The sequence below is a fragment of the Pelophylax lessonae genome (genome assembly GCF_965119305.1).
Source record: "Pelophylax lessonae genome assembly, chromosome: 1".
NCBI classification, from domain to species: Eukaryota; Metazoa; Chordata; class Amphibia; order Anura; family Ranidae; genus Pelophylax; species Pelophylax lessonae.
Window position 1 is genome coordinate 858,340,914 of NC_138768.1, and position 27,247 is coordinate 858,368,160.

Here is a 27,247-nt window from a genome sequence, read left to right on the forward strand (position 1 = left end):
ATAGGCTCGAGACCACCGATAAAGAGGGACTGCCGGTCACCTCAGGAACCTGGCCAGCATCTATTGTTGCTGCTCTCCCCTGCTCACCTACCTGTCTGCCATGGACATTAACAGATGCAGCGGCTGTATGGTCAAGACACAAGCGACAAGCAGGAGGGGGAGACACACGTGAGACTCTCCCGCCCGCACCAGGGAGACAACAGCCGACCGGTCTTCTCTCTCTGCGGGGAGCAATCACGGGTGTCAGGCGGCAATCGGAGCAGCCTGACACCTGCAGTCACTTCCCCGCTTGCGAACGGGGGCGGGAGAGTGCCCCCCTGGTCTGACCCCTTTATTCAGAGTTTACCCCTTTAATTAGGGTTCCCAAAGTTCCCCCCCATTCATCAGTGTTCCCAGAGTCACCCTCTTACATCAGCGTCCCAAGAGTCCCTTCTTCTTATATAAGGGTCCCCAGGGTTCCCCCCTTTCATCAGGTTCCCCAGAGCCCCCCTCCTTTCATCAGTGTTCCCAGAGTCACCCCCCCTTACATCAGGGTCCTAAGAGTCCCTTCTTCCTATATAAGGGTCCCCAGAGTACCCCCCCCCCTTACATCAGGTTCCCCAGAGTCCCCCTCCTTTCATCAGTGTTCCCAGAGTCACCCCCCTTACATCAGGGTCCCAAGAGTCGCCTCTTCTTATATAAGGGCCCCCGAGTTCCCCCCTTACATCAGGCTCCCCAGAATCTTCCTCATTTCATCAGTGTTCCCAGAGTCACCCCCCTTACATAATCGTCCCAAGAGTCCCTTTTTCTTATATAATGGTCCCCAAAGTCCCCCCCCCTTACATCAGGGTCCCCAGAGTCCCTCTCCTTTCATCAGTGTTTCCAGAGTCACCCCCCCTTACATCAGGGTCCCCAGAGTCCCTTCTTCTTATATAAGGGTCCCCAGAGTTCCCCCCTTACATCAGGGTCCCCAGAGTCCCTCTCCTTTCATCAATGTTCCCAGAGTCACCCCCCCCCTTACATCAGGGTCCCAAGAGTCCCTTCTTCTTATATAAGGGTCCCCAGAGTTCCCCTCCTTACATCAGGTTCCCCAGAGTCCCCCTCCTTTCATTACTTTCATCAGTGTTCCCAGAGTCACCCCCCCCTTACATCAGGGTCCCAAGAGTCCCTTCTCCTTATATAATGGTCCCCAGAGTCCCCCCCTTACATCAGGGTCCCCAGAGTCCCTCTCCTTTCATCAGTGTTCCCAGAGTCAACCCCCCCCCCTTTACATCAGGGTACCAAGAGTCCCATCTTCTTATATAAGCGTCCCCAGAGTCCCCCCCCCCTTACATCAGGGTCCGCAGAGTTCCTCCTCCTTAAATTTGGGTCCCCAGAGTTCCTTCTCCTTATATTTGGGTGCCCGGAGTTTGCCCTTACATCAGAGACCCCACTTTCATTAGGCTCCCCAAAGTCCCCCCTTACATCATGGTCCCCAGAGCCCATTCCCTTTCAATAGGGTCCCCCAAAGTTATAAGGGAAGAGCAGAGTAGTTTACGGAGAATGGAGAGGTTTAGGAAAATAATTGGGGTAGTGGAAGGGGAGGAGGGAGCATTGTGAAGACCCCAGCTTACATCAGTATCTATTCTTTCTTATTGCAGCAGTTGGCTACAGGACAGGTAGAAGCTGGAAGGCTGGGCCCTGGGGCCGGATAAGTTTGGAGGAGGAACTTCCTCCTCCTCTGAATGCTGGGACTCGGGGAAGGGACACGTCTGATTGCTGCACAGTCTGCGCTGTTGCTGAGAAGTGCAGCTGTGGCAGCAATACACTGAATGGGTATTTGGCAGGATGCCTTGGGGGGGGGGGGGGGTTGGACCCAGCAACAACAGGTTGGTTGCAGCCTGGGCCACTCGGGATGCCCGGGCTTCCTGCATGTGTATGGGCTGTCCCCGCTTGATGGCAGCCCTGCTCATATGTCACGACTCACGATTCTATGACTCAGCAACTGGTTTACTCTTAACTCTGAACTGTTATAAGTTTGTTTCCAGTTGTTAACTGTCAATGTGCTGGGAGCCGGATGATTTGGTTGCAGGGAGGGGCGGAGCTCTCTCTCACTCTAGGATCATATTAGCAGACCTGTCTCTCCTGTAGAGTCAATAGTGCACTGTGTCATATGACTCATAAGTACGAAGAACAGATTCATCCCGTTCACTGAAAAAAATTAATTCAAAAGAAGGATTCGTTCGAGATCACTGACACCGTGATCCTTTACAGAGGACGGAGGTTCACACCATGATGTCTTGGTCATTACTATTCCTTTTACCTGCTTTATGTAAGTATTTTGTCGAGCATTGAATTATAATTACTAAACATTCCTGCTAACTGTCTGGTAAGATTTGTTGTCTACATTGTTGCCTTAAAATTAATAGCACTTTTTATTTTACTGCGTTCTATCATAAATAGTGCGTAACTTCATTTTTACTGCGTTTTATCATAAACAGTGCGTATGTTTTTACTACATGTTATCATAAATAGTGCGTAACTTAATTTTTACTACATTCTATCATAAATAGTATTTCTTTTTTATTTATTTATTTATTTATTTTTTTTACTGCGTTATCATAAATAGTGCGTAACTTCATTTTTACTGCGTTTTATCATATAAACAGTGCTTATGTTTTTACTGCATTTTATCATAAATAGTATTTATTTTTTATTTTTTTATGTATTATTATTTATTTATGTATTTATGTATTTATTTTTTACTGCATGTTATCATTAATAGTGCTTAACTTTTTTTTTTTTTTTTTACTGTAGTGCTATATAAATCCTATATAATATTAATATTGCGTAACTTTTTTTTTTTTTTTTTACTTCATTTTATCATAAATAGTGTTTTACTTTTTTTTTTTTTACTGTATTTTATCATAAACTCTCTGGCTCCTCCTATATTGAATTGTATTGTAACTGTACTGTCTGCCCCCATTATGTAAAGTGCTGCGCAAACTGTTGGCGCTATATAAATCCTATTTAATAAAAATAATAATATTGCGTAACTTTTTTTTTTTTTTTTTTAACTGCATGATATCATAAATAGTGCTTATTTTTTTATTTTTTTACCGTATTTTATCATAAACTCTCTGACACCTATATCTAATTGTATTGTAACTGTACTGTCTGCCCCCATGTTGTAAAGTGCCGCACAAACTGTTAGCGCTATATAAATCCTATATAATAATAATATTGCGTAACTTTTTTTTTTTTTTACTACATGTTATCATAAATAGTGCTTAAGTTTTTTTTTTTTTACTTTATTTTATCATAAACTCTGTGACTCCTGATATATTGAATTGTATTGTAACTGTACTGTCTGCCCCCATGTTGCGCTGCACAAACTCTCTGACTACTGATATATTGAATTGTATTGTAACTGTACTGTCTGCCCCCATTATGTGAAGTGCTGCACAAACTGTTGCAGCTATATAAATCCTATATAATAAAAATAATAATATTGCGTAACTTATTTATTTATTTTTAATTGCATGCTATCATAAATAGTGCTTATTTTATTTTTATTTTTTTTACTGTATTTTATCATAAACTCACTGACACCTATATTTAATTGTATTGTAACTGTACTGTCTGCCCCCATGTTGTAGAGTGTCGCGCAAACTGTTAGCGCTATATAAATCCTATATAATAATAATAATAATAATAAAAAATATTGCATAACATTTTTTTTTTTTTTTTTACTGCATGATATCATAAATAGTGCTTAACTTTTTTTGTTTTTACTGTATTTTATCATAAACTCTCTGACTCCTCCTATATTGAATTATATTGTAACTGTACTGTCTGCCCCCATGTTGTAAAGTGCTGTGCAAACTGTTGGCGCTATATAAATCCTTTATAATAATAATAATAATAATATTGCATAACTTATTTTTTTTTTATTTATTTATTTTTTTACTGCATGCTATCATAAATAGTGCTTATTTTTTTATTTTTTTTACTGTATTTTATCATAAACTCTCTGACACCTATATTTAATTGTATTCTAACTGTATTGTCTGCCCCCATGTTGTAAAGTGCTGCGCAAACTGTTAGTGCTATATAAATCCTATATAATAATAATATTGCATAACTTTTTTTTTTTTTTACTACGTGTTATCATAAATAGTGCTTAACTTTTTTTTTGTTTTTACTATATTTTATCATAAACTCTGTGACTCCTGATATATTGAATTGTATTGTAACTGTACTGTCTGCCCCCATGTTGTAAAGTGCTGTGCAAACTGTTGGCGCTATATAAATCCTATATAATAATATTATTGCGTAACTTTTTTTGTGTTTTTTTTTTTTTTTTTACTTCATTTTATCATAAATAGTGCTAAACTTTTTTTTTTTTTTTTTTTACTGTATTTTATCATAAACTCTCTGACTCCTATATTTAATTGTATTCTAACTGTAATGTTTGCCCCCATGTTGTAAATTGCTGCGCAAACTGTTGGCGCTATAAAAATCCTATATAATAATAATAATATTGCGTAACTTATTATTATTTTTTTTGTTTTACTGCATGCTATCATAAATAGTGCTTATTGTTTTGTTTTGTTTTTTACTGTATTTTATCATGAACTCTATGGCTCCTGCTATATTTAATTGTATTGTAACTGTACTGTCTGCCCCCATGTTGTAAAGTGCCGTGCAAACTGTTAGCGCTATATTAATCCTATATAATAATAATAATAATATTGCGTAACCTTTTTTTTTTTTTTTTACTGCATGGTATCATAAATAGTGCTTAACTTTTTTTTTTTTTTTTGGTTTTACTGTATTTTATCATAAACTCTCTGACTCCTATATTTAATTGTATTCTAACTGTAATGTTTGCCCCCATGTTGTAAATTGCTGCGCAAACTGTTGGCGCTATAAAAATCCTATATAATAATAATAATATTGCGTAACTTATTATTATTTTTTTTGTTTTACTGCATGCTATCATAAATAGTGCTTATTGTTTTGTTTTGTTTTTTACTGTATTTTATCATGAACTCTATGGCTCCTGCTATATTTAATTGTATTGTAACTGTACTGTCTGCCCCCATGTTGTAAAGTGCCGTGCAAACTGTTAGCGCTATATTAATCCTATATAATAATAATAATAATATTGCGTAACCTTTTTTTTTTTTTTTTACTGCATGGTATCATAAATAGTGCTTAACTTTTTTTTTTTTTTTTGGTTTTACTGTATTTTATCATAAACTCCCTGACACCTATATTTAATTGTATTGTAACTGTATTGTCTGCCCCCATGTTGTAAAGTGGTGCACAAACTGTTGGCCCTATATAAATCCTATATAATAATAATATTGCATAACTTTTTTTTTCTTTTTTACTGCACGTTATCATAAATAGTGCTTAACTTTTTTTTTTTTATTACTGTATTTTATTATAAATAGTGCATCTTTTTTTTTTTTGTTTGTATTTTATCATAAATAGTTTTTTGGGGTATGGGGAGTATTCTACCTTAGAGTATATATTATAAGTATTATATATTATAAGCTAGCTGTTGATTTGTGATTACCAAGTTTAGCCTGCTTTGCCATTTGTTGTGAGAGGCTGCATGGACTTGACCTAGCTGAGACTCTGATATTGAAAGTCCTGTAAATATTTTGTAAAAAGTCTCATAAGCGCCGGTTCACACTACCGCGACGCTACTTCCCGGGGCGACCTCCTAAATCGCGGTGCGAGCAGCGCGCCGCGACCTCGGAGCGGCCGCCACGGACTTCATAACATTGAAGTCTATGGCGGTCGCCCCAAAGAAGCTCCGGACCCTTTTTCTAGGTCGGAGCGACTTGTGTCGATTCCTATTAAAACGGGTCCGCAGCTTCCCTATGGGAGGCGACCTGCGGCGACCTGTGAGGCGACCAGGTCGCCTCACAGGTCGCCCTAGTGTGAACCGAGGCTAAATCATTCTTAAATTGCTTGTGTTGTTTTCATTCCTTTGAAACGCTGCACACATTTCAAAGATTGAAAGATTTTTCTTCCTGCATTCCACATAGACACGCCTGACATTTTCAATTGCGTGTGCAACTTTCTCTACCCCCAGAGTCCTAGTTCACGGGTTGTGCTTGTATGAGAGAAGCATGAACGATACGTTTTGGTGAAGATTTCCTAAGCTTTGTTGAAGCTTTGAAAGCACACTTAAGCCCCGTACACACGTACCGATTGTCGGCCGTAAATATTCGGCTGACGACCGATCGGTCGATTGTAGGCTTGTTAGTATGATGCTTCCGACAACCGACAGCGCATTTTCGGCCGAACAGAATCGGGTGTGCAGGCATTAAAATTTTTGTTGGCCGACACCAGAACGGCCGATTGTTCGCCAGTCAGTACAGATTTCGGCCGACAGACAGCAGATTAGCAAGACTGGGCATGCTCAGAAAAGAAAAAAGACAAGGAAAGTTAACCATCACATGACATCACTTCTGCAGTCGGCTGTTGTTGGCCGACAAAATTCGTGTGCAGTCTTTTGCAGTTTTCAACAGACACGACAGCCCTGGACAAAAGACGGCCGATCATTCGGCCGACGATCAGTACGTGTGTACGGGGCTTAAAGCTCCAGTTTTGGAATCTTAAACACCGATCCTAATGGGAATGCATGATGTCACTCTATACAAGGTTCTAGCCGGCTTCAGCAGGTTTTCAGCACGCGTCAAATAGTGACGAAACATACTGGGACTGACAGCGTTCCTGTTAAGCCTGGAGTATAACATTCTCAAACTGGTGCTTTAAAAGCTTCAACAAAAAGCTATCAGTGTTCTTATGTTGTCTGTGTCCCCTTTGGGGAGATTCCCCTTCCCTTTGTAATTAATTAACCACTTCTGGACCGCCCACTGTAATACGTCGGTACTTTGATGATGAACACCAGGGTTATGGCAGCAGATAGCTGTCATAACCTTGGTATTTTTTTAAACAGTGGGTGGTCCTCTTTAAAATGTGGTCCCAGTGGCGGATTCGCCATGGGATCACCTTTATGGGTAGCGGGAGAGGTGTCCCCCACCTCCCGCCATTTCCCGGTCATTTTCCCCGCTTACCGGAGCCGTCGGTAGCGGGGAAAACGATCCGGTCTTCTCTCCTCTTAAGCCCCGTACACACGTACCAATCGTCGGCCGAACGATCGGCCGTCTTTTGTCCAGGGCTGTCGTGTCTGTTGAAAACTGCAAAAGACTGCACACGAATTTTGTTGGCCAACAACAGCCGACTGCAGAAGTGATGTCATGTGATGGTTAACTTTCCTTGTCTTTTTTTCTTTTCTGAGCATGCCCAGTCTTGCTAATCTGCTGTCTGTTGGCCGAAATCTGTACTGACTGGCGAACAATCGGGCGTTCTGGTGTCGGCATACAAAAATTTTAATGCCTGCACGACAGATTCTGTTCGGCCGAAAATGCGCTGTCGGCTGTCGGAGGCATCATACTAACAAGCCTACAATCGGCCGATCGGTCGTCGGCCGAATATTTACGGCCGACAATCGGTACGTGGGCTTAAGGCAGGAAGTCGATGAAGGGCAAGATGGCCCCCACTCCACTCTATGGCCTTGGAGGACTGGAGCGACGTCATACGTCACTTCCTCCCAACAGCTTTAAAGGGCCCATTTTTTTCATCATGAGAAAAAAAAAGACTTTTTTTTATGCTTTTTAGTGTAGATGTGAGGTGTGAGGTCTTTTTGACCCCAGATCTCACAATAAAGAGGACCTGTCATGCTTATTTCTATTACAAGGGATGTTTACATTCCTTGTCATAGGAATACAAGTGATCAAAAAAACAATTTTTTTAAAGGGACAGTGTAAAATAAAAAATGAAAGATAAAATAAATAGGAAAAAAAAATGAAAGCGCCCCGTCCCTTCAAACTCGCGCGTAGAAGGGAATGCATACGCAAGTCGCGCCCACATATGTAAACGCTGTTAAAACCACACATGTGAGGTATCTCAACGATCTTTGGAGCGAGAGTAATAATTTTAGTCATAGACCTCCTCTGTAACTCTAAGCTTGTAACCTGTAGACATTTTTAAAAGGTTGCCTATGGGGATTTTTAAGTATCAAAGTTTGTCGCCATTCCACAAGCGTGTGCAATTTTGAAGCGTGACATGTTGGGTATCTATTTACTCGGCATAACATCATCCTTCACATTATAGAAAAAAATTGGGCTAACTTTACTGTTTTCTTATTTTTTATTTAAAAAAAGTGTGTTTTTTCCCAAAAAAAATGTGTTCGTAAGACCGCTGCGCAAATACGGTGTGGTAAAAAATATTGTAACAATCTCCATTTTATTCTCTAGGGTCTCTGCTAAAAAAATATATAGTGTTTGGGGGTACTAAGTAATTATTTACCAAATAAACTGATTTTAACTTGCAAACAACAAATGTCAGAAGTAGGCCCGATCCTTAAAGCGGAGTTCCAGCCATTTACTCACCTGTCCAACGGTCCAGCGATGCGGCCGCCGGAAGCCTCGATCCTCTCCCTCGGCGCCGGCATCACTGCTGTGGGCACCCGGCTGTTACAGTTTGCGGCTTCACAGCCGGGTACCCACTGCGCATGCGCGAGTCGCGCTGCGCGCCGTGATTGGCCGGCAATCTTCTGGGACCTCTGACGTGTCCCAGAAGATTGCAGGGAGGGAGGGGGAGAGGAGAACTTCCGCTCAGGGCGCCGCGGCGCTCCGAGCGGAAGTGGGAGCGGGTACCTGTCAAAACTAGGTACCCGCTCCCCCCCCCAAAAAATGACATGCCAAATGTGGCATGTCGGGGGGTCAGGACTCCCTAAAGCGGAAGTTCCACTTTTGGGTGGAACTCCGCTTTAAGAGCCGGTTCACACTGAGGCGATCCGACTTCGAGGGACGATCTGTGAAGTGCACCGCGACTTCGGCGCGACTTGCAGGGACTTCATATAATTGAAGTCAATGCAAGTCGCTCCCAGGTCGCCCTAAAGTAGTACAGGACCCTTTTTCTAAGTCAGAGCGACTTGTGTCGCTCCTATTAGAATGGGTCCTGTGCTAATCAATGGCGAGCGACCGAGCGCGACTTGTCAAGCTGACAAGTCGCCTGACAAGTCGCGCTAGTCTAAATGGGATCTAAGCGGGTAATCTGGCATTAACCATTCGCTGCATCTTCCTGCTGCATGTGTATTACATGACAGCTTTTAATTCACCACCAGTGAAAGTCACTCAGGCTCGGTTCACATCGCCACAACTCGAGATCCTACTTGTAAGACCCCAAGTCGCATAACAATTTGGCCTTGCCATAAATTATACAATTTTCTATTAGATTTACCAAACCCATAAAATAGGAGGTCAAACCTAAATGCTTTCAATTTGTTTGCAATCAGGAAGGCCCTTGCACTACATAGTTAAGGCCGGGTTCACACTTATGCGAATTGGATGTGGGTTTCCCCGCATCTGATTCGCATGACAGGAGATTGTGACCGGCTCTCAATGGATCCGATTCACACATCTCCATGGCGGCTGAGGAGAGGATTGCACAGGGGTCCTGTGCGTCTTTGGCTCCATTTTGGGTCCCAATTCAGGCAAAAATTCAGGCTAGATTCTTCCCTAAAACAGAGAACAGGGACGCACCAGACCCCAGTGCTGTGAGCCTCATGCGAATCAAGTATACACCCGGCCTATAGGTAATTGAACAAGAAAACTGTATAATACACGGCCAGCCGTAGGCAGTGAGAGTCAATGAAAGCGGTCTTAATCACTTGACAACCACCCGCCGCATATATACTGCAGCAGGCTGGCTCAGCTGCGTGAATCGCCGTACCTGTACGGCGGTTTGCTGGAGCGCTCCTGGGGGGTGAGGCAGTGGCACCCGTGATGGCTCCCCACTGAGAGAGAACGGCAGTCTGTTGTTGTAAACACATCTGACTGTTGTTCTCTCTGGAATGATCATAGAGCCCCTGTGATCCTTTTATATAGAATCACAGGTCTCTGTGTTCATTTCAAACGTCCCGCCCCCATACAGTAAGAAAACACCCCCTGGGCTCACACTTAACCCTTTGATCACCCCTGGGTTAACCCCTTCCCTGCCAATGTAATTATTACAGTGACAGTGCATATTTTACTGTAGTAATGTCACTGGTCCCCCCAAAAGTGTCAAAAATGTCAGTTAGGGGTCCGATCCGTCCGCCGCAATATCGCAGTCCTGCTAAAAATCGCAGATCGCCGCCATTACTAGTAAATAAAAAAATAAAAAATGACATAAATCTTTCCCCTAGTTTGTAGATGCGATAACTTTTGCGCAAACCAATCAAAATACGCTTATTGGGATTTCTGTAACCAAAAATATGTAACAGAATACAAATTGGCCTAAAATGATGAAAAAAAAATGTTTTTTTACATTTTTTTTTTGGGGGGGGGGGGGGGCTGTTATATAGCAGAAAGTGAAAAATATTGTTTTTTTTTCAGAATTGTCGCTCTTTTATTGTTTATAGCGCAAAAAAATAGAAATAGAAATAAAAATCAAATATCACCAAAAGAAAGCTCTATTTTTCAGAAAAAGAGGACATCAATCGCAAAATAAACCTTCCGGTCCAGAAGTGGTTAATTAGCACTACTGAAGCTAATTGAGAGCCGATAGAAAAATCAGCTGGGGTGCCGACATCGCAGGCTCTCTGGACAGGTAAGTGTCCTGATATTAAAAGTTACAGCATTTGTAGCTGTTGGTTTTAAACTTTTTATGGGGGCTGGAGCTCCTCTTTAAGGTTGCAGCGACTTTGAAAAGTTTCCTGCACTACTGTGATATGATTCCAGTCCTGCAATGGTTTCTATACTTCACACTTTGCGACTTCCTCCTTTCCTATCACTGGCAGCTCTCTTCTCTTAAAACAGAAAGACAAAAACTTACAGCAGCAGAAAAGGCAAAAGTAACCTTCTTTCTTCTTATAAAAAGATATTCCTTAGTTCCAGTAGAGGAGACAAATTATAAAAAGATATTCCTTAAGCCCCGTACACACGTACCATCGTCGGCCAAACGATCGGCCGTCTTTTGTCCAGGGCTGTCGTGTCTGTTGAAAACTGCAAAAGACTGCACACGAATTTTGTCGCCCAACAACAGCCGACTGCAGAAGTGATGTCATGTGATGGTTCACTTTCCCTGTCTTTTTTCTTTTCTGAGCATGCCCAGTCTCGCAAATCTGCTGATTGTCGGCCGAATTCTGTACTGACTGGCGAACAATCGGCCGTTCTGGTGACGGCCAACAAATATTTTAAAGTCTGCACAACAGATTCTGTTCGGCCGAAAATGCGCTGTCGGCTGTCGGAAGCATCATACTAACAAGCCTACAATCGGTCGGCGGCCGAATATTTGCGGCCGACAATCTGCACGTGTGTACGGGGCTTTAGTTCCAGTAGAGGAGACAAATTATAAAAAGATATTCCGTTAGGGCCAGTTCACACCACATGCAGTCCAGTGCGTTTTTGTTCTGCATTAAAAAGGCATGGAAAGTAGGTTATATGGTTTCCAATGGCATAGTTCACACCAGTGCAGTCAGTTTCAGCCCCGGTTCACACTTATAGGAGTGCGGGGTTCGCATGTAATGTTGGAGTGCACTGCTCCTTCATTACATGCGATCGGCTGTGCGGTGCGAGTTTAGCCATACACTTTGTATGGCTAAATTCGCACTGCACCCGCAGCAAACACGCACAGGACCCTTTTTGGAAGCCGCATCAGCGGTTCACACTTGTGCGATCCGATCCTGTGCGAACTGCACGATCGCACTGCGATATGCGATCAAACTGGGAGTGTCGTTAAGATTACATTGACACCCCCTGCGTATCGCATATGGCAGTGTGAACTGCCGGGGGCGCGTGTGCGATGCGGGAACAGGCTGCGGATTCGATAAGTGTGAACCGGACCTCAAGGTGTTCCAGTTCCAGGATAAAAAAAAAAAAGTAGAACAGGCTGCATTTTTCCTGCACTAGACTGTACTGGAACGCGGTACAACACATCAAAAATGCACCGGAAGGCATCAAAAACACACTAGACCCCAGTAGAGTGGAAAAAAACTGTAAAAAAAAAAAAAAAAAAACTGTAAAAAAAAAAAAGAAGAAAAAAGTATCTGGAATGTATCTGAAAATGCAACAAAAATGCAATAAAAACGCACAGGGAACGCATAAAAAATGTGTTAAAGTGCATGCAAAAACGTATCTGCAAGGGATCTGGAGTGCGTTTTTGTGGTGTGAACCAGCCCTTAGGTACAGTAGAGGAGACAAGTTTTAAAAATATATTCCTTTGGTTCTAGTAGAGTAAAAAAGTGATAAAAAGATATTCCTTTGATTCTAGTAGAGGAGACAAATTATAAATAGATATTCTATTAGGGCCAGTTCACACCACATGCAGTCCAGCGCCTTTAAATCAAAATCGCATGGAAAGTAGGTTATATGGTTTCCAATGGCATAGTTCACACCAGTGCAGTCAGTTTCAGGGCGTTCCATTTCCAGGATAAAAAAAAGGAGAACAGGCTGCATTTTTCCTGCACTAGACTGTACTGGAACGCGGTACAACACATCAAAAATGCACCGGAAGGCATCCAAAACACACCAGACCCCAGTACAGTGGGAAAAAAAAAACAGTAAGAAAGAGAAGAAAAAAGTATCTGGAATGTATCCGGAAATGCATCAAAAACGCAACAAAAATGCACTGGGAATGCATCAAAAATGTGTTAAAAAAGTGCATGCAGAAACGCATCTGGAAGGGATCTGGAGTGCGTTTTTGTGGTGTGAACCAGCCCTTAGGTACAGTAGAGGAGAAAAGTTATAAAAAGATATTCCTTTGGTTCCAGTAGAGTAAACAAGTTATAAATAGATATTCCTTTGGTTCCAGCAGAAGAGAAAGGTATAAAAATATATTCCTTTGGTTCCAGTAGAGGAGAAAGGTATAAAATTATATTCCTTTGGTTCCAGTAGAAAATACAAATTATAAGTAAGTCTATCTTCCTTGGCTTGAAACCAGCATTAGTATAGAACTCAACAGACCAGCAGAGACTAAAGAACTACAAGTCCCACTGCACCAAGGGCTGGCCTTGACACTCCTAGGGTAGTAATATCCGCACCACTGGAAAGTGAAGTAAAGATCCCGGCTAGTATATCCGATGGGGGCTTGTGATCGAATCCTGATCCAGGGATACGGTCTGTTTTGCAGGAAAGTATGAGTTGTTGAGTTGAACTTTGCTAGTCTGATATTTCCACATTCCTTTCCCCACCCACTGGAAGGCCTTTTGGCCTCTTTCAAAGAGAGAGAGAAAAACAGCTTCACTTTCTATCATGAACAACTCAAAATGTATATCACTTAGATCAGCCTTTCTTAACCAGGGTTCCATCGAAACTTAGGGTTCCTGAACAGGTTGCTAAGGGTTCCATGAGCAATATCTGACTCTTAGATAAGTAACCACTGACCCCAATAATCTCTGTAGCTATCTGTACGGGAGCATTTATTCAACAGCCCACCAAAGTATCGGGACCCTTTTCCCCATTGCCACCAAAGAGGTCCTTCTCTACTGACTAACAATCTAAAAAAGCCTGTCTCTATGGACCATCTAAGAGAGGATTTCATTGACCACCAATATAAGGGGCACATGAACCATGAGCTGTAAATACAATAATTAACCAGTTCCCATCCGCGCTACAGCCTATATACGGCTGCAGCGCGGACTTGAATTTTCGGGAGGCCGTTTTTAAACGGCCTCCCAGTGACACGCCCCCCGCGCGCTCCCCCGAGCGCGCATCACTGAGAATCTGTGTCGGCCGTGTCCCTTGGACACAACCAATCACAGATCGTGGTAAATGGCCAATCACAGCGGCCATTCACCACGTGATCAAGCCGTCCAATGAGAGATGATCTCATATGTAAACATATGAGATCATCTCTCATCGCCGGCGCTCCTTCCTCACACGGAGCCTGCAGTGTGAGGAAGGAGGGGGAGCCGTTAGCCGCCGGGGACACACAGGAATGTAATCAGGGCACTGATCACCAGTGCCCTGATTACTAAAGGTAAAACACATACACAAATTGCCACCATCAGTGCCCACAGTGCCCGCAATCAGTGCCCCCCATCAATGCCCACAATCAGTGCCCATAGTGCTGTCAGTCAGTGCCCATCAGTGCCTGCTCATCTAGCCACTGATGAGCACTGACTGGCAGCACTATGGGCACTGAGTGTGGGCACTGATGGTGCTGCCCATCAATGCTCATCAGTGCTCATCAGTGCCACCCATCAGTGTCCATCAGTGCCATCCGCCAGTGCCCATCAGTGCCGCCTATCAGTGCCCATCAGTGCCGCCCGTCAGTGCCGCCTCTCAGTGCCCAGCAGTGCCACCTCTCAGTGCCACCTCTCAGTGCCCAGCAGTGCCGCCTATCAGTGCTCATCAGTGCCGCCTATCAGTGCTCATCAGTGCCGCCTATCAGTGCCACCTATCAGTGCCGCCTATCAGTGCCGCCTATCAGTGCGGCATATTAGTACCTCCTCATCAGTGCCCATAAGTGCCACCTCATCAGTGCCCATCAGTGCAGCCTATCAGTGCCCATCAGTGAAGGAGAAACATTTATTTTCAAAATTTACTCGCAGAAAATAAGAAAAACTTTTTTTTTTTTCAAAATTTTCTGTCTTTTTTCTTTTTTTTTCTAAAAAATAAAAAACCCAGAGGTGATTAAATACCACCAAAAGAAAGCTCTATGTGTGTGAAAAAAATGCTAAAAAATTTCATATGGGTACAGTGTAGCATGACCGCGCAATTGTCAGTCAAAGTGTGTGAGCGCTGAAAGCTAAAAATTGGCCTGGATGGGAAGGGGGTTTAAGTGCACAGTAGGCAAGTAGTTAATAGCAGTGGTTCCTTAAATCCTGAAAATGATTTCAAGGGTTCTTCCGTGTTAAAGCGTGTTAAAGCGGTAGTAAACTCCACTATGTGATTTTTACCTGAGGGCAGAGGCGGCTCTAGGCTTTGTGAGGCCTTAGGCAAATCTTAGACATGAGGCCCGACTCACGCCCAAAATGGGAAAAATAATTCAAGCTATAGAAATTAACTGTATAGATTGCATATATTAAGAGCCTTAAATCCTATGAACTATGAATTTACAATCTCTAGAATTTTCACTAACTGATTACTCTTTAATCAAATATCATTAAGCATAGGGTATACAGTATCTCCCAAAACTAAGTACACCCCTCACATTTTTGTAAATATTTTATTCTATCTTTTCATGTGACAACACTGAAGAAATGACACTTTGCTACAATGTAAAGTAGTGAGTGTACAGCTTGTATAACAGTGTAAATTTGCTGTACCCTCAAAATAACTCCACACACAGCCATTAATGTCTAAATTGCTGACAATGGATGTTGATAACAATGGGGTACGGGGGGGGGGGGGGGGTGAAGAAGACAGGGGGTGGGGTGGAAGGAAGCTGGCAGAGGGGTGCAGGGGGGGGGGTGAAGTTGGCAGTGGGGTGGTAGGAAGCTGGCAGAGGGGTACAGGGGGATGAAGGTGACGGGGGGGTTGGGTAGTAGGAATCTGACAGAGGGCTACAGGGGAGATGAAGATGACAGGGGGTGGGGTGGTAGGAAGCTGGCAGAGGGGTGCAGAGGAAATAAGATGAGAGGAAGGTGGGTGGTAGGAAGTTGGCAGGGGGGATGAAGATGACAGGGGATGGGATGGAAGGAAGCTGGCAGTAGGGTACAGGGGGGATGAAGATGACGGGGTGGGATGGTAGGAAGCTGGCAGAGGGGTACAGGGGGATGAGGATAACAAATGGTAGGATGGTAGGAAGCTGGCAGAGGGGTACAGGGGGATGAAGATGACAGGGGGTGGGGTGGTAGGAAGCTTGCAGAAAGGTGCAGGGGGGATGAAGATGACAGGTGGTGGGATGGAAGGAAGCAGGCAGAGGGGTACAGGGGGGATGAAAATGACAGGGGGTGGGGTGGTAGGAAGCTTGCAGAGGGATACCGGGGGATGAAGATGACAGGGGATGGGGTGCAAGGAAGCTGGCAGAGGGGTGCAGGGGGGGGGGGTGAAGATGACAGAGGGTGGGATGGTAGGAAGCTGGAAGAGCGGTACAGAGGGGGTGAAGATGACAGGGGGTACAGGGTGGAAGGAAGCTGGCAGAGGGGTGCAGGGGGATGAAGATGACAGGGGGTGGGATGGTAGAAAGCTGGCAGATTGGTACAGGGGGGATGAAGATGACAGTGGAGTGGGGTGGTAGGAAGCTGGCACTGTGGTGCATGGGGGATGAAGATGACAGGGGGTACAGGGTGGAAGGAAGCTGGCAGAGGGGTGCAGGGGGATGAAGATGACAGGTGGTGGGATGGTAGGAAGCTGCCAGAGGGGTGCAGGGGGATGAAGATGACAGGTGGTGGGATGGTAGGAAGCTGCCAGAGGGGTACAGGGGGGATGAAGATGACAGGGGGTGGGGTGGTAGGAAGCTGCCAGAGGGGTACAGGGGGGATGAAGATGACAGGGGGTGGGGTGGTAGGAAGCTTGTAGAAGGGTGCAGGGTAGATGAAGATGACAGGGGATGGGGTGCAAGGAAGCGGGCAGAGGGGTGCAGGGGGGTGAAGATGACAGAGGGTGCGATGGTAGGAAGCTGGCAGAGTGGTACAGAGGGGATGAAGATGACAGGGGGTTCAGGGGTGAAAGGAAGCTGGCAGAGGGGTGCAGGGGGATGAAAATGACAGGGGGTACAGGGGTGGAAGGAAGCTGGCAGAGGGGTGCAGGGGGATGAAGATGACAGGGGGTACAGGGGTGGAAGGAAACTGGCAAAGGGGTGCAAGGGGATGAAGATGACAGGGGGTACAGGGGTGGAAGGAAGCCGACAGAGGGGTGCAGGGGGGTGAAGATGACAGGGGATACAGGGGTGGAATGAAGTTGGCAGAGGGGTGCAGGGGGATGAAAATGACAGGGGGTACAGGGGTGGAAGGAAGTTGGCAGAGGGGTGCAGGGGGATGAAGATGACAGGGGATACAGGGGTGGAAGGAAGCTGGCAGAGGGGTGCAGGGGGGTGAAGATGACAGGGGGTACAGGGGTGGAAGGAAGCTGGCAGAGGGGTGCAGGGGGGTGAAGATGACAGGGGGTACAGAGGTGGAAGGAAGCTGGCAAAGGGGTGCAGGGGGATGAAGATGACAGGGGATACAGGGGTGGAATGAAGCTGGCAGAGGGGTGCAGGGGGTACAATGGTGTTAGGAAGCTGGCAAAGGGGTGCAGGGGGGAATGAAGATTACAGGGGACGGAATGGAAGGAAGCTGGCAGAGGGGTACAGGGGGGGATGAAGATGGCAGTGGGGTAGGGTGGGGTGATAGGAAGCTGGCAGAGGGGTAAAGGGGGAATGAAGATGACAGTGGGGTGGGGTGATAGGAAGCTGGCAGAGCGGTACAGGGGGGGATGAAGATGACAGGGGGTACAGGGATGGAAGGAAGCTGGCAGAGGGGTGCAGGGGGATGAAGATGAAAGGGGGTACAGGGTGGAAGGAAGCTGGCAGAGGGGTGCAGGGGGATGAAGATGACAGGGGGTACAGGGGTGGAAGGAAACTGGCAAAGGGGTGCAAGGGGATGAAGATGACAGGGGGTATAGGGGTGGAAGGACGCTGGCAGAGGAGTGCAGGGGGGATGAAGATGACAGGGGGTACAGGGGTGGAAGGAAACTGGCAGAGGGATGCAAGGGGATGAAGATGACAGGGGGTACAGGGGTGGAAAGAAACTGGCAAAGGGGTGCAAGGGGATGAAGATGACTGGGAGTATAGGGGTGGAAGGACGCTGGCAGAGGAGTGCAGGGGGATGAAGATGACAGGGGGTACAGGGGTGGAAGGAAACTGGCAGAGGGGTGCAAGGGGATGAAGATGACAGGGGTTATAGGGGTGGAAGGACGCTGGCAGAGGGGTTCAGGGGGATGAAGATGACAGGGGGTACATGGGTGGAAGGAAGCTGGCAAAGGGGTGCAGGGGGGATGAAGATGACAGGGGATGGGCTTTAAGAAAGCTGGCAGAAGGGTACAGGGGGGATGAAGATGACAGTGGGGTAGGGTGGGGTGATAGGAAGCTGGCAGAGGGGTAAAGGGGGGATGAAGATGACAGTGGGGTGGGGTGATAGGAAGCTGGCAGAGCGGTACAGGGGGGGGATGAAGATGACAGGGGGTACAGGGGTGGAAGGAAGCTGGCAGAGGGGTGCAGGGGAAAGAAGATGACAGGGGGTACAGGGTGGAAGGAAGCTGGCAGAGGGGTGCAGGGGGATGAAGATGACAGGGGGTACAGGGGTGGAAGGAAACTGGCAAAGGGGTGCAAGGGGATGAAGATGACAGGGGGTATAGGGGGTGGAAGGACGCTGGCAGAGGAGTGCAGGGGGATGAAGATGACAGGGGGTACAGGGGTGGAAGGAAACTGGCAGAGGGATGCAAGGGGATGAAGATGACAGGGGGTACAGGGGTGGAAAGAAACTGGCAAAGGGGTGCAAGGGGATGAAGATGACAGGGGGTACAGGGGTGGAAGGAAACTGGCAGAGGGGTGCAAGGGGATGAAGATGACAGGGGTTATAGGGGTGGAAGGACGTTGGCAGAGGGGTTGAGGGGGATGAAGATGACAGGGGGTACATGGGTGGAAGGAAGCTGGCAAAGGGGTGCAGGGGGGATGAAGATGACAGGGGATGGGCTTTAAGAAAGCTGGCAGAAGGGTACAGGGGGGATGAAGATGACAGGGGATGGGATGGAAGGAAGCTGGCAGAGGGGTACAGGGGGGATGAAGATGACAGGGGATGGGATGGAAGGAAGCTGGCAGAGGGGTACAGGGGGGATGAAGATGACAGGGGATGGGATGGAAGGAAGCTGGCAGAGGGGTACAAGGGGGGATGAACATGACAATGGGGTGGGGTGGTAGGATACCAGGCACAGGGGAAATATGATGAGGATGGAGATGATGATGAGGGGGGTATGTTGGTAGCAGGCTGACTGTGGGGTACAGGAGAGGTGATAGGAAATATGATGGTAGGGTGGATGCTAGGAACAGGGAGATGATGATGGGGATATGGCAGGGGGTCAGTAGGTGGCATCATATGTCAAATGGCATAAATATCATCAAGGGCAGGCTGTGTGTGTGAGGTCACAGGCGGCTATCACAGGAAGCTCTCACTGTCAGTGTCGGGCAGGACAGTCATGCAGTACCTTCAGACTCCAGCAGTAGGCTAGTAGGCTCCAGCAGACTGACTTCTCGATGACTACCAGGGGACGGTGCTAGGGGACTCGCTGTCCTTACCTTTTCCTCTCGTCTTCTGCTCTTCTCCTGGTACTGCAGGCGGGAGAATGCAGGGGAGGGGCTACGTCGCGTCGTGACGTCATCGCTATCCATTGGCCGAGACAAAGCCGATGTGAGTGCGGGGCCTGCAGTTATGCTGTATACTAGCGCCGGCGCCGGCGCCGCACCGGCAATGTTGCGGATGCGGCCGCTGGCGGCCTAGCAGCAAGTGTGATAAGGCAAGGCTACTAGTATTCTCATAATAAAAAAATAAAAACATTATATTTTTTATTGGGCAGGAAAGAGACTGCGAGGCCCCTTTAAGTGTGAGGCCTTCGGCGGCCGCCTTAATCGCCTAATTAGAGAGCCGCCTCTGCCTGAGGGTAAGCTTACAGTATTAAAAGGCTTACCTGTAGGTAAAATGAATATCTCGTGAAAGTGCACCAATTAGGAGATATTCGCTTGTTTGGCAGCCAGTGACATCAACAGTGCATGCGCTCTGATGGAACGGCATACTCATCTCATTCCTTAACTGCCCTGTGCTGTGCTGTGCTGTGCCGTAACTCCCATACACATGCGCGGGAGTGACGTAATCACAGCTCAGCCATTCAAGTGTCCGGAGCCCATGAACCCAGAAGGAAGACCATGTAAAGCCAGTGAACCAAGAAGGAAGACCATGTAAAGCCTGTGAACCCAGAAGGAAGACCATGTAAAGCCTGTGAACCAAGAAGGAAGACCATGTAAAGCCCGTGAACCCAGAAGGAAGACCATGTAAAGCCAGTGAACCCAGAAAGAAGACCATGTAAAGCCCGTGAACCCAGAAGGAAGACCATGTAAAGCCCGTAAACCCAGAAGGAAGACCATGTAAAGCCCGTGAACCCAGAAGGAAGACCATGTAAAGCCCTTGAATCCAGAAAGAAGACCATGTAAAGCCCGTGAACCCAGAAAGAAGACCATGTAAAGCCCGTGAACCCAGAAAGAAGACCATGTAAAGCCCGTGAACCCAGAAAGAAGACCATGTAAAGCCCGTGAACCCAGAAAGAAGACCATGTAAAGCCCGTGAACCCAGAAAGAAGACCATGTAAAGCCCGTGAACCCAGAAGGAAGACAATGCAAAGATGGAAACACTGACAGTGGGGACAGCGTGCCGCTGGAGGGCTTTGTCTAAGGTAAGTTTTTCATAATGTGCTAGTATGCAATGCCTACTACCAAAATATGCCATTGCTTTGCAGGAGGAACTTTTTTTTTTTACTTTTGAGAAGTTCACCACTTTAAGAAGGTTGAGAAAAGCTGGTTTAGATAATGAGTTAAAACCTAACCCAGATTAAAACCAGTGTTGTCTGTGAGCCATTTAGAGGGAATACAAGCAACATGTAGTTCAGCCCTCTCCATACAGATTACAGACCAGGAATCCTGAGCAGTGGCGGCTGGTGCTAAACATTTTTTTTTGGGGGGGTGCGAACAAACCCCTCCAGGTCCGCACTCACCCCACAAACGGAGCTCTCCAGGGGTCACGGCTCCCCTGATACCCAGCACTGCAGTTTCCGTGTTAACTCGGTCTTCTTTCTTTAGCCTCCTGTCCTGATTGACCAGGACGAGAAGCCGGAAACCCATGGTGAATATTGATTCACTAAAGTTACAAAATGGGATCTGCACCCTGAGGACAACATAAAACAAGCCAATTAGAGCGAAAAAAAGGGGGGGGGGGAAGAGATCTGCCACAAAATATATGTCTGGTTGCCTCCATCCCTAAATGTGTATTTTGAAAGGAGAAGAAATGTGGGACTTTAAATGAGTTTGCAACCAGGCATATGTGTTTCCAAATGAGTATCATATAAAGCCCCCACACAGGGAGGGGAACCCATAAAAGCTGACATGAATGTGCAAATATTTGAACCATATTTATTGATCACATATATAATTAATGCAAATAAGAATAAATACACTTATTTCATATACAGTAAAATCCATAAAAATAGTAGTTTACATCTGACATCAATTTCTCTATAGATACATGATCTGGAAACATAAAATAATTGAATATAGCTGAGTATATATAGGCTCTACGCGTTTCGTGGACCTCCGTCCACTCATCAGGAGCTTGGAGAAAAACAAAGTATCTAAAAATAAATAAAGAATCTCAATTATACCAAAGTAATGTTAAAACAAAAAGGGGAGAAGGGGAAAAGAAGGGGGAATACATTTATAATGGAATGGGCACTACCCGAGATAGTGTCACGTATCTAGAAATATTCCAATTAGGGAAAAAGGAAACGAAGGCTGATCCGAGAATTGCCTGACCCGGGGCTGAAGCATAGACATCATCCAACACATGGGGGGAACAAGCAGCAAAGAAGTGAAGAACCGGTAGGTGGTTGATGATATGGCAGATGTACTGGAATCATATATATATTGGTTACATTTAATATGTATTCCTTTCAAAGTAAGGAAACTAATTGATTTTGAAACCACCACCAGATCTATTGAGGAATAAATAAGAACCAGAGAATCTAGAGAATTGCCAAAAAATGTGAGCAATCAGATTGAAAAGGATGCAAAGAGAGCGGTAAAACCCAACTGCGTGTCTCCGAATGGGGAGGCAAATGGGAAGGAATAGTGGTAGAGAAATGATATACCCATGAGAAAAAAAGGGAATGGAATGAGAGAGTGAGGAAGCAGTGAAATGTAGGAACCAAGATGGTATACATATCCATCCCATAAGGAAAGGAAATTGCAGAGGAGTGCATGATGTAAATATAGAGTGGATTAAGCAATGACAAGAGGATACATAACACAGTTCCCACCTCCACAGTAGGAGGAGAATAAAAACAATCTAATAGCTAAGTGAACTGAAATTATGACCAGGCTGCATATCCCGATGGGCAAAGATGAGTCCACGCCAACGCCATAATGGCGTCTGATCTATATAGGCGGAAATCAAGCCTCCCACATCCGGTCAGCAGACCGGATGTTGGTCGGAAAGAACCGCCACAGACGCAGAGGGAAAAGAGCGTAACCATGGGAATATGACGCCAAACTGGCGCCATCTCCATGATAAGCAGAATATGGCGCCGATGGTTGTAGCACAGCCCAGCCCCCCACCTGGATGGGGAAGGCAGAGGCAAGTAGAGGGGAGGAGCAGCTAAACAACCATCACAGCCCCGGAACAGGAAACCCGGACCAGCTCCCGTACTCCAAGTCCACTCTGAATTATGGGCAAAAAATGATTTATAAAGCTCAAATAAGTAGAAATGAAAATAAAGCAATAGGGAATGTATATATTGAATAAAAAAGACTGAAAAGGTCAAAGTGGCAGACCTCTAAAGTAACGGGTGTCTTCCACCCAAAATTTGTGCGAAAAAAAGGGGGGGGAAGAGATCTGCCACAAAATATATGTCTGGTTGCCTCCATCCCTAAATGTGTATTATGAATTATAAATGTATTCCCCCTTCTTTTCCCCTTCTCCCCTTTTTGTTTTAACATTACTTTGGTATAATTGAGATTCTTTATTTATTTTTAGATACTTTGTTTTTCTCCAAGCTCCTGATGAGTGGACGGAGGTCCACGAAACGCGTAGAGCCTATATATATTCAGATATATTCAATTATTTTATGTTTCCAGATCATGTATCTATAGAGAAATTGATGTCAGATGTAACCTACTATTTTTATGGATTTTACTGTATATGAAATAAGTGTATTATCCTTATTTGCATTAATTATATATGTGATCAATAAATATGGTTCAAAAATTTGCACATTCATGTCAGCTTTATATGATACTCATTTGGAAACACATATGCCTGGTTGCAAACTCATTTAAAGTCCCACATTTCTTCTCCTTTCAAAAGCCAATTAGAGCCTCAGGCTCTAATCACATGCTTGTAAAAAACGACGGACCTAATAAAAACATATTAGTCTAGAACTCTGCACAGTGCATAGCCGCACACATAGAACGATTGGTTTTTAAACAAATGATAATATCACCATGGGCGTCCGCAGAACTTTTTTCAGGGGGGGGGGGCGTAATTTTAAGGTCACCCATGCCCGGGCAACAATGTAATGAAGGGGAGGGGCTTAGTCATTATACTTATTTTGAGTATATTCCCTTAAAGCATGTTATACAGCACAGTGCTTTGCTGTGTAATTTGGCCCCTTCTATCATCTAAAATACCTGGCTGATCCTGCCTGGCTATGTCCTCCCCTCTGTAAACTGACCACGGAATACCATGGCTGCTGAGCCCTGACACTGTGGTCAGTTTACTTGCCTCCATCATCCGCAGCCCTCCTGTCCTCCTCTGTCCCCCCCCCTCCCTCCCTGCCTGCCTGCTCCTGTGTCAGTGCCCACCCCCCTCCTCTCCTGCTGCTGTAGTTTCATTTAAAGTTTCATATCCTGTCTGCAGTCTGTTTAATAATCCTGGGTGCCCCTGTGTCTGTTTTTTTTTTAAAATAAGCCATTCTTTACAAGTATAGACTGCCACTCGCCGCTCACGTGACCCGCCACCTCTCTCCTCCTCTCCTCTTCCCCTCCTCCTCCCCTCCCAACTGACATCAGTGAGGAATCATTGACCCCGCCCGCTGCAGGCAGCTGTCAGCCAGAGAGAGGAGAGAGCCGACGGGTCACGTGAGCGGCGCTCGGCCCTCTGAAAACTGGTAAAGAACAGCTTATTTTTTTAAACACAGACACACAGGCACACATGATTATTAAACAGAACAGACAGGATGGTATAAAGTGGCTTAACAACCACTTAAAAGGGGAATTTTTTGAAAAAGCCTGTTATAAATAGAACAGTATTGGTATCAACTTCCAGATGTTAGACTATATCAAGAAATGGGGAAAGGGGGTAAGAGAGACCTCAAACTCCCCAGTACGAGGTACTCAATGGGAAGGGGAAGAGGGATAAAGGGATTTTGCTCAGGATTTAGGATACCCGGATATATTGGTTACGAATAAACATCAAATATAAGTAAAATAGTTTTTATTCCATAAAAAATTAATTACATGAACAAAACACCATGCACAAAACAGACAAATACAGTAAACATTACGACAAATTGACTGGGATACATTTAACGTAATTGAAACTGTGGAATGTAGTTGGCGTATTTCCACAGTGGAGTCTCTACATGTTTCGCGGACTATGCCGCTTCTTCAGGAGAAACAATACAAGGTAAAAACCGATTCTATATAAATAGAACAAAAGAACATGAGTCATAATAAAACAACAAAACAAAAATATTGTGATTTTTAAGACAGAAAATATGTTGAACAAAATATATTGGGGAGCATAGAATTTTACCTGCGGTCACCATGGGGCGAGATAAACTAATGGGGGCGGCAGGATCATCAACAATGTCTCACCGGCGGATATGGGAGACTTAAACATGTGTATGAAAAAAAATATTATATATATATATATTTTCAGGAAGAAGGAAAAATATAATCAAATTCTTGGTGCAGAACTGAAGGGAAGAGGGGTAGGGAAAGGGGGAAGGGAAAGGAAAAACTGGGGGGAAAAAAGGGGGAGGGGAGAAAAAGGGGGGGGAGGGGGAAAGAAGAAGGGGGGGGGGGAAAGGGGGGAAGGAGAAGGGGGGAGGGGAGGGAAAAAGGAGGGAAAGGGAAAGGGGAAAGGGGGAGGGAGAAGGACAATAGGTAATCTACGAAGAGAAGACAAAAACTGAGGGGGGAGGGGGGGGGAAAGAAACAAAACAAAAGGGGACATCAAGCACGGGTGAGGAAAGGACACACACAAGGTAAGTAGGGTAAGGAGAAAAATATAAAAACTGATAATGTTGGAGATAAATAGTCACCTTACAAAAATCCTTTATGTAGAAATATCCACGAGGAGAGAGTATGTGAAGCAAGCATCAAAAAATGTCATGAAAAATAGTTATAGGTACATTAATGGTTTAATCAGAAGAGTAACCAAGAAAAAGAGAGATAGGTGAACACCCCTTGGGGATAGCCAAAGCGGTGACGCCCTGTATCTGCTCTGGATCGGGACACTCGTCATATCATTTTGGTTCCATCAATAAAAATGGTAATCAGCCAAAAACGTGTCTTGTAAACACGAAGCCATTCCTAAGGAAGAGAAAAGCAATGACCGCAATATAAGTGTAAATTCCAGCCAAGATAAAAAAGGAAATAGTGTGGACTAGGTCTCCTGGTTGTTACCTGTAATGCTGCCTCAAACAGCCTCCTCTCCTCGTGGTGCACAAGAAGCCAACGCCGCCATCGGGCCACGCAGGCTTCTTATGTGTCTCCGAGCGTAAGTGACGTCACCACGCCGAATGCGGCGTGAGGCGTCACACGCCCAGTCCCTCCGAGGTGTGCGTAAGTTGACACAAACGCACCCTGCCGGACATCCGGCGGAAAGCAGCAGACACCGCTGATCCAGAGGGACACATATCCGCCGGAAAGACCGGACCCCGCCGCTGATCCCAAGAGCCCCGCCTCCAGGTGTCAGCAGAGGATGTGTAGCAATAACCGCTATGTTTACATATAAAAGCCCATATAGACAGAGTCATAGAAATACATATATAGTAGTAGCTACAAACATAGCATGAGTGTATATTGATTTCTTCCCAAAACCGAAGTACCGATGTTGGGTGTTGTACATCAAAACATACATCATACAAATATATAAATAGACCCATTGAGTCGATCCAATAAGGTTTGTCTGGTTTTGCCAATGTAGTAAGTCCTACACTGGCAGACCATCAAGTAAATGACACCCCTCGTTCCACATTAACTGTGGCTACGGGGGGTCCACAGTTCCCCATTGGGGAGTCGGTAAGTTGAACCCTCCAATATCCAGGGGCAACGTGGGCATTCCTGGCAAGCATAAGTGCCCCTATTGCCTGAAGAGTAAGATCTGGCTGTAGTATACTGGCTGTGCACCAATTTGTCCCTAAGGGACGTAGCTCTTCTGAAGACCAGTTCGGGGGTGTCCCTCACATAGTTTTTTAAAATGTGGTGGTCAGCAAGTAGATGCCAATGACGAGTAATTACTGAACGCAATTGTTGGTGATGTGCTGAATATCTAGTAATTAGTTTAACAGTATGAGATGTATCTGGTTTTCTAAGTGGGTATAATAAAGACGATCTGCTCCTGGCTCGGGCCAATTGTGTGGGAATAGCCCCTTCGGAGAAGTCGTTCCCGAAGTGCATTTGCTTGGCTGTAAAAATTCTCATCCCTAGTACAATTCCGCCTCAAGCGTAGATATTGAGCAAATGGGATACTTTGTATTAGAGGTTGGGGATGTGCACTTGACGCATGTAATAAAGTATTACCTGCGGATGGTTTCCGATAGAGATCCGTAAATATAGTGCCATCCTCTGATTTCAAAATAATGAGATCGAGGAAGGTAATCTGGGACTCATGATAAGTATGCGTAAAACGTAGATTCCAGTCATTTCTGTTAAGATCTTCCAGAAACAGATGAAGTATCTCTATGGGGCCTGTCCAGGCCAGGAGCAGATCGTCTATATATCTATACCAAAAAGGCACAAACGATAAATATTCTGCAAATTTCTCATTAGAAAAGATATACCTCTCCCAACCCCCCAGGTAGAGATTCGCGTATGACGGTGCACATGTGGTCCCCATGGCCACGCCCTGCCTCTGTAAAAACATGTCCTCCATAAATGAAAAATAATTACGGGTAAGAATGAACCGAAGTAGAGTAAGGATAAAGGTATTTAGTCTCCATGTAGTTCTATCCTGTTCTCTTAGGAATTCACCAATTACCTTGATACCCCGTTCGTGTGGGATGCTGGAGTACAACGCCTCCACATCGATCGCAACCAAAAGGGCATCTGGTGGTAACTCAACACCCTCAATATGTTTGAGGAGATCAGTAGTATCTTTGATATAAGAAGGCAGGGCGTGGACATGGGGAGCAAGATGTGAATCGACAAATTTGCTGGCACAGTCCGTAAGGGATCCAATGCCAGACACGATAGGTCTACCTGGGGGGGAGGAGAGACATTTTTGTGTCTTAGGAATTGTGTAAAAGATGGA

At 45.3% G+C, this 27,247-nt stretch overlaps 1 protein-coding gene across 1 annotated transcript in view; it reads left to right on the plus strand.

The window, feature by feature from the left end:
- Positions 1 to 2,222: 2,222 nt before the first annotated feature.
- The window catches only part of LOC309543726 (uncharacterized protein), a gene marked incomplete at its 3' end in the record, with an annotated part of 98,282 nt that continues 73,257 nt past the window's right edge, over positions 2,223 to 27,247 (plus strand). Inside the window, exon 1 of the mRNA XM_082242983.1 lies at positions 2,223 to 2,290. Coding sequence (XP_082099109.1) covers positions 2,251 to 2,290 — 40 coding nt within the window. The 5' untranslated portion in view covers positions 2,223 to 2,250. The remainder of the gene's footprint in view (positions 2,291 to 27,247) is intronic.